At 44.5% G+C, this 8,312-nt stretch overlaps 2 protein-coding genes across 2 annotated transcripts in view; one reads left to right on the top strand and one right to left on the bottom strand.

The window, feature by feature from the left end:
• Positions 1–5,793, bottom strand: part of LOC106815008 (inactive pancreatic lipase-related protein 1-like) — an 11,233-nt gene extending 5,440 nt beyond the window's left edge. The window contains exons 1-7 of the mRNA XM_014819417.1: positions 5,691–5,793; positions 5,040–5,215; positions 4,591–4,776; positions 3,546–3,782; positions 3,073–3,219; positions 2,725–2,851; positions 1,868–1,969 (exon numbers count right to left, since the gene is read on the bottom strand). Of these exons, the coding sequence (XP_014674903.1) occupies positions 1,868–1,969; positions 2,725–2,851; positions 3,073–3,219; positions 3,546–3,782; positions 4,591–4,776; positions 5,040–5,215; positions 5,691–5,793 (1,078 nt within the window). The remainder of the gene's footprint in view (positions 1–1,867; positions 1,970–2,724; positions 2,852–3,072; positions 3,220–3,545; positions 3,783–4,590; positions 4,777–5,039; positions 5,216–5,690) is intronic.
• A 2,003-nt stretch (positions 5,794–7,796) lies between these two features.
• LOC106815007 (SCO-spondin-like) overlaps positions 7,797–8,312 on the top strand; it is a 48,695-nt gene continuing 48,179 nt past the window's right edge. Inside the window, exon 1 of the mRNA XM_014819416.1 lies at positions 7,797–8,141. Within this exon, the coding sequence (XP_014674902.1) occupies positions 7,797–8,141 (345 nt within the window). The remainder of the gene's footprint in view (positions 8,142–8,312) is intronic.

Genomic DNA, 8,312 nt, shown 5'->3' with positions numbered 1-8,312 from the left:
CCCCTAACCATATTAAATGCATATTAATCACAAATTATAACTTCTCTGGTGAGATATTGCGCATGCGCTAATACACTAACGTAGCCAGATTGTGTACTGACTGGTATATGCAGCTGGCACCCTACAGGCTATGGCGCTTTCCATCTTATTAACACCACTTCACCGGTCCACCGTTTCAGGCGTGCAGGACGGACTGATGAAAACTGCACAATATAGCTTGCTGAGAGAGACTGGGTGGGAGACTGAGGAAATGCAACAGGGAGGATAACTGAGGGCGGAGGAAGAAGAAAGAGGCTGAGCGAGGGAAAAGACAGCCAAGGAGAAGGATGGGAGGAGATGAAGTAGGAGCTTTGCACCCTACAGGCTAGGGCGCTTTACTGATTATTAACACCGGTTTACTGATAAGAATTTATTACATAAATCTATACTTAGATAGCCCCTAACCATATTAAATGCATATTAATCACAAATTATAACTTCTCCGGTGAGATATTGCGCATGCGCTAATACACCAATGTAGCCAGCTTGTGTACTGACCGGTATATATGCAGCCGGTACCCTACAGGCTAGGGCGCTTTCCTGAGTATTAACACAGGTTTACTGATAAGAATTTACTACATATCTCTGTGCTGAGATACCCACTAACCATATTAAATGCATTATTCATCACAAAATATAGCTCATCTGGTGAGATATTGCTCATTTAATACGATTTTCTTCTACCCTCTCATTCTCTACCCGCAATTTTCTTGTGCGATACGCTATCCTCGTGTTACTATGGGAATAAGCTTTGGCAGACTAGCTACACCATCATATTAGCTCTACATTTCGGGATACTATCCTCAAAATGTGATACTGATCCTACATTGTGAGATATTGACCACGCACATCGATATTTGTCTCAGCGGGATAGTGGTTCAATTCTGTGGTATTGATCGCCATGATCTCAGATACACGATATTATGACATTAATTCGACGTAGCGGATTCTTGACCCTGAACCGTGGAATTATTATTGTTCCTCAACTTCGGATCAGCTAGCTTTCATTTGTACAGTCGACCCGAGACAAAAATCAAGCGCTTTATTGCCGAGTATGTGCTATCGTAAAGACTCACATACCGTAATAGCCATTAGCGATCCACGACTCCAAAATAGATTTCGGACAGCCAGTCTGCAGTTTGCCTCCGTTTGGGTAGAAGTCGACGTGACCCGCTGGTTCCCACACTCCGAGACCTGCCAGAGAGCAAACGACAGGATGGTAGTTTTCAGAGGTGGAGTGCCATGTTATCAGGAGTGTATGATATAGACTCCAATATAACAGTAGAGTCTACAGTATGCACTCTTGATGTTATAGATCAAAGACACGTCTACTCGATAGGAGCTAACCCGGCCCACCCATCTATGCATTATAGTCGCATTTAGACTCGCCACGTTATCTCTTCTAGCAATATGATGTTAACCACCCACCACCCACGTCAACCGACCAGCTATATAACGTCAACCACTAAATAATATAATGTCAACTACCCAGCTATATGATGTCAACTATCTAGCTATATGGTGTCAACCACCAATCTACACGATGCCAACCACTCAGTTATATAATGTCAATCACTCAGTTATATAATGTCAATTACTCAGTTATATAATGTCAATCACTCCGCTATATAATGTCAACCGCCCAGCTATATAATGTTAACCACCCAGTTATATGGTGTCAACCACCCATCTACTTGCTGTCTACCACTCAGCTATATAATGTCAATCACTTATAGTTATATGATGTCAACCGAACAGATGTATGTTGTCAACCGCCCAGCATTTCTGCCTGCCGTTGTTTACCACGTACCCGCGTCGCTGAGCCAGCCCTTGCTGTCACTGTGGATGACGTCAACGAACGAAGCGTCGGACTCATCTAGTCTGATGTAGGCGTTCGTCCATTGGAAGCTAGGGTCGGTCGGATCCATCCCTTGAAATATAAGCATAATATGATGGTTATCTCTCACCGCAGGTAAATTTTCGGTGTTGTCGATGTTTAAACTATGCCTGGCAGCCGCAGTTTTCGTCACCAGGGCCGTAGCCTGCGGGGGGAGGCAAGGGGGCAGCTCTAGATTTTGGAACAAAATTAAAAAAAATAAATTGTTCTACTGAAAGAGAATTGTCGTAGTCAGAATGAAGGCTGTACATGTACTCAAAAGTGCCTCAAATACCATCTCCTGCGATCTACAATTTCAAAATTTTCTGTGGGAGAAGGCCCCCAGACCCTCCACCTGTTTCTCACCCTCTCCTTGAAATCGTGGATCCGCCACTGCTCCCCCCTAGAAATTTGCTCAGCCTACAGCCCTGGTCACAATGCAATGAAGAATATTTCTTATGATAGAGCTGTGGTATGTGCGACTGAATGCGTGATAACTTATGATACTAATATGAAATTCATCGCGTAGCCAGGCTATGTATTAAGAAAAATAGCCAAATATATGATCCATATTCGAAATTGCCCTTTACGCATTGCGGTAATGTCGTGAAGAAATTTCAACCTACCATCAATTGAACAAAATAGTTGTTAGTTGTTAGTTGTTATTTATACTACTATAGTTACTAATAGTTAGGCCTACGATACGTGACAACTATTATATACTACGATATGTACTATACGATTATACTAATAGTTACTATAACTCCACTACGTTGTACCACGCGTATTAAACGCCGTCGTCTACTGACCTGTGATTCGTCCGAGGAAGCGGATGCCCCGACCCTGTCCACCGGCGTATCCAGCCACGTGGGCTCCCATCGCATAGCCAATCAGGTGGAATCTGCTAGCGCTCACCTTCAGGGCTCCGTAAACATCCTGAAAATGGAGAAAAAGCATACGCGATATATTGAATATTTGAATATTTGAAAATTTGACGAATATTTGAATATTTGACGCGGTATAATACCGCCTTTAATTTCACGCCAATGTTGCGTTCCGTACTGTCATTTCATGTCTGCGGTATGCAAAAGTCATCGTTTGAAGGTCCAAACCACGCTCACGTAATCGTGAAAGATTAGGGGGTCGATTGCACTCACCCCAAATGCGCCATACAAGTTCTGTATGTCTTTGCCAACCAATCTGGCGTTGGCGGTCGCTTTAGCGTACAATCCCGCTGCGCCCTTTTGCCAGTCTACAACAATTACATTATAGTCACCTTCAGCCAGTAGTTCAGCTCCCATCTCCTGCAACAAGCAATGACGATCATTAACGATAGAAGCTATCTAGATTCGTTAGCAATAGAAGCCGCAAAGCAAAGCACGCAAATTCCCCTTTTTAATCTTAATCCGCCCAGTCGCCCTCACGAGAAGATTTAACATGAGATTGACTATGGAAAACGTCATCGGGTAACATCCCTCATCTTCTTATAAAGACACACACATCAACGTCCCCGTACTGTATTACTTCTGGTATAATAACCCCGAGTAATACGCTGAGAATCAGGGTGGCATGTGACACCGTACATCCGCTACTAAGGAAGTAACGAGAACACGCGAATCTAGACTCTCACCCATAGCCAATTCTCGTAAGTAGCCTGCCTAAATCCGTGGATCAGAATCTTAGTTTCCTTCTTCGGATTGAAAAACGATTCCTTGATCTTCTCCGGCTCGCTCCAACGAAACACCTGAGCATTGCCGACCGTGGGGTCTGGCAGGTTGGCCCTTGTGTACAGTTTGTATTGGACATCGACTTCTCTAGGTGCGTCTGGGAACTGGTTGATCATCCGACATCTTGAATACCATCCAATCTGTCATTACCGGAGAGACTGTATGTAGACGTTACTGATTCTAGAGACAGAGACAGAGAGAGGGCGCGAGTGAGGAGAGAGCACAGAGCCAGAAGGACGAGATGGGAGATAAAGAGAGAGAGAGAGAGAGAGGGAGAAAGAGAGAGGGGGAGAGAGAGAGGGAGAGAAGGGGGGGGAGAGGGGTGGTGAGAGATGGATAAATAGAGAGAACGAGACAGAGAGAAAGATAAAGAGGGGCAGAAAGTCAGAGAGAAAGAGAAAGAGAGAGAGAGAGAGAGAGAGAGAGAGAGAGAGAGAGAGAGAGAGAGAGGGGGAGAGTGAGTTAGAGAAGGCGAAAGACGGGAGTGAGAGGGAGAGAGAAGGGGAAGAGAAGGGGGACAGCATGCAAGGAGAGATAGAAGTGGAAAGCAAATAGTATCGTTTACTGTTATCTTCCACACTGCAAATATCTTTTTCATATCATGCTCGCGAAATATAAAGGATGTGAAAGGCAGTGTGGGGCATGGTTGCGCCGACCAATACACGCGCACCGCTGTGCTGCCGTATTCATGGCTGTCCCTTTACACCAGCGGTTCTTAATCTGTGGTCCATGGACCCATTAGGGGTCCGTGGATGGGCTTTAAGGGGTCCGTCAACCAGGCGCATAAAACTGTTGTATTTATGTGCTTGTGACTTAAGTTATGCGCATTTTTCTAGGGAGGGGTCCGTAGCTTTCACCAGATTCTCAAATGGGTCCATGGCTCAGAAAAGTTTAAGAACTGCTCTACGCCTATACGTCGCTACAGTAACTACCGTACTACTCGCTTACCTTGGTGAAGCATCCGTAGTCGTCATAGCAACGGAACAGCATGTTCAACGTAAGGTCAGCTAAAATTTCCTTCAACAGCTGCTTCAGTTTCTCTATTAGAGCGTCGATTTGTTCACCAAAGAATATCGGCATGTCAAAGTCAGGTAGTTCACCTCTACGGATCTGGTCCTTAAGCATCTTCAGTGCCTGTTTCGATAAAAATGATTTCTTACTTACTGGGTAGATGCATGTATGCCCACAGCATGGGGGGGTCAGTGTTTGGCGCCATCTGAATATGGTTAGAATCATATACAAAGTATTACATTAATTAGTTATATTAATCTATTAATTATTAGAATAAAGGCCTATGGAAGGCATTTTAATTAACCCGGAGAAATTAAGACCGCACACAAAAAATGAGAACATGATGGAGGTGTTAGGTCTGAGATGTTAGCTACGACGACGTCTACCTTTTCATCCATAGGGCTTCTCTTCGCCTCCTCCAGCTCCTCCCTCAGGTGAGTGACGAGCTGGGAAGGAAGCTGATCCACCAGTCCCCGGGAACTTCCTCCGATGAGATCGTCGATGATGTCAACAAGGGAAATGTTCAGTTGCCCGATAATCGCTTGAATACCTCCATCGCAGGCTGGATAGACAGAAGATGATTATTTTTTATATTATATATATACATATATATCAGGAGTTAGATAATAGGTAGATTATTACTTCCTATGTAATATATTACTATATCCATACATACACACGCGCGCACACACACACACGCGCACGCGCGCCACACAACAAACAAACAGACACACACACACACACACACACACACACACACACACACACACACACACACACACACACACACACACACACACACACACACACACGCACGCACACAATCAAAACAGCACACATTACGATCTACTTATCATTCATCGCGATTCAACTGGAGAAAATCTCATCCTATATACGTGAACGATGGGCACAGAAATAATGCTCCCTTTGTCATACAGATCGGTCGCAGTCTACTTGCGTTCTCCCGTAGTGATCTACATTCATGCTCGCCGTAGCAAGCGTGCGTTGCTGGATCGAATAAAGACATTTTAACTTACCCTGTGGGATCGAAGAATCGGGGAGTAGGCCAGGTCCCAGATTTCTGGCGTAAGCAAGAGTGGCTACAGCCAGGACCGCGAGCGCTACTCGAAGAAACGACATGTCGGAGACAACGTGAGAATGTGAACTTGCGCCCCGCACCACCTGTTCCTTATATGTGACAGCCGCAGCCGAATTGACAACTAGGCGACGTTTGATTCATTGCGCACGACACGTCCCTATCAGCCTAATCTTGCCGTGACCAGCTTGTCTTATTTGCTTTGTACTTTAACTTGTCTCTCACCGGCACGGCTTTTATCAAATTATAAGCAATGGACAACCTTCAATTGTTCGTATGCTCTTCGTACCGCTGCATTAGTAGAACGTTATTTTGTAAGTGTTCCACGGTGTGTTTCGAGTCTCACGCTAAAATGGGCGCTGGTAAAGTTCACCTAGTATTAAAAAAAACTCTCGTCGCTGTTAGGACAGTGTCATGTATGTTTTTTACGAGGCACGTTCATCACAAACTGTTTCAACTAGCCGTCATGTTGTTCACCACTATATTGCAAAACATAATTAATGTGCATGATCTAAATTATCGATGATAAATATGAGGTCTGTATTGTATAGCAGATAGGCATTGAAATACCTATTATATGCGCTGTCTATCACGCGCGCTGTTTATCTCTCTCCTTCTCTCTCTCTCACTTTATCTCACTCACTCCCCCCCACTCTTTCTCTCTCTATCTGTCTATCCATATATATATATATATATATATAGATATAGATATAAGTATATATATAGGTATATCTATCCAGTATATATATATATATATATATATATATAAATAGAGAGAGAGAGTTAGATAGATAGATAGATAGATAGATAGATAGATAGATAAATAGATAGATAGATATACCTTCAAAATGTATTTGCCATAATTGTAAGTAAAGTGATTGAATTAAAAAAGAAAGAATTATATATATATATATATATATATATATATGGGGTGCGTGTATGTGTGCATGTGTGTCTATAGCGCATATCTACATTAAAGGTTACACTATATAGGCATTTGTGATATATGGGGAAGTCTGTCACCTTCTAATTAATTAATCAATTAATTATGAGCATTATGCTTCGGAGTAGCCCTTTCCCGCACCTGGACCTTTTAAAAATATCAGTATTTGATTTGTTAGCTGAATAATCTCCAATCTATATCCATAAAGGAATCGTCGAATGCTGCGCGAGTGTTAATACTTTGCATATAACCGACTTACACTATCGGGAAAACGTTAACAAGCTTAGCAAGCTATGTGACACTGTCTAGTCTATATACCCCCATCATTTAGAGATCTTCAGGTAACCCTTTCCTTTAATTAAAATGTATGCATAATGCATGAATTAGTTTAATCAAGTTAAGAAATAATCTAGGATGAAAACAGTCGAATCGAACATAAAGAAAGGCGCGCATTGGAACATGATCATATTCATCTAATTCCTTCATCGTGATCGACTTCCGAAACCATGTTATAACAAGCCGTGTAATTATATCTAAAGGTGCGAAATCTAAACCATGCGAGAAATGACCCCCGCGGCGCGACATAATGGCGTCTTTTACTCACAAGCAGTGCCAACCTCTTGTCCCCCAATCCACCCCCAGCTACCCAGGTAACCCACTACTGCATCAATCACAGACGCTCATCAATAGAACCCCCATCTTCGATCACGTCACGGCGACGAGGGGCGGTGCATGAACTAGCCCCCGATCCAACATGGCCGCCGTCCGCACACCGAGGGGAGCGAACAGTCTTCGTTAGTCGTAGTCCCCTCATCCGTGCATCGGAATCCAACAACCTTGAGCGACTCTTAGTGAAATTACCTGCCTCCCATTAGTTCATTAGTCTTGCATAATTGATGGCTGGCCGGTGGCGGACGCGCGCGCACACATGCACACAACGCACGGTCTCGGATAGCGCCGCCCGCCGCCGACACTCCAATCAAAAATTTTCATCGAACAGCAAGTACCGCAGCAAAAAAAAACACGCAAGAAGAGAGATTTTCGAGATTTCGAGATGCAACGACGGAGGGAAACCAGTAAGGCTGCAACATTTTACGAGAGACGATGAGTCGAATCAGCGGACTTTGTTTAATTCTCGCGAGCTGCCTAGGCGTGGCACTCGGAGACGCTCTGACGACGACGTTCCACGAGTGGACTGTCGACGAGACCCTGCATGAGTTTCGCGACCGCGCCCTGAGGGGACACACTCTTCGCGACATCGAGGGTGTCAAGCTGCTGCCGCTATGCGCTCGCTTCTGCCTCAACGATCATACCTGTCAGAGTTTCAATTTTCACCTGGCCGAGGAACTGTGCGAGCTTAACAACGTGACGCACGCCGAGTCGCCGAACGACGTACGCGACGAGAGCGGGTCAGTCTATTACCCGCGGACGGCGTTCAGCGTAGACGCGGTGAGTACGTTAGACGGGCGACACGTCGCGTTTGGTGACATTATACTGATGTGTGTCTCTGTCTCTGTCTGTCTGTCGCTCTCTCTCTTTCTTTCGCTCTCTCTCTCTCTCTCTCTTTCTTTCTCTCTCTATCTATCTCTCTCTTTCTTTCTCTCTCTCCCCCCCTCTCTC

This window comes from Priapulus caudatus, unplaced genomic scaffold (assembly GCF_000485595.1).
Source record: "Priapulus caudatus unplaced genomic scaffold, Priapulus_caudatus-5.0.1 Scaffold1021, whole genome shotgun sequence".
NCBI classification, from domain to species: domain Eukaryota; kingdom Metazoa; phylum Priapulida; class Priapulimorpha; order Priapulimorphida; family Priapulidae; genus Priapulus; species Priapulus caudatus.
Note: the sequence above shows the minus strand (reverse complement) of the source record. Positions and strands in the feature narration are given on the sequence as shown.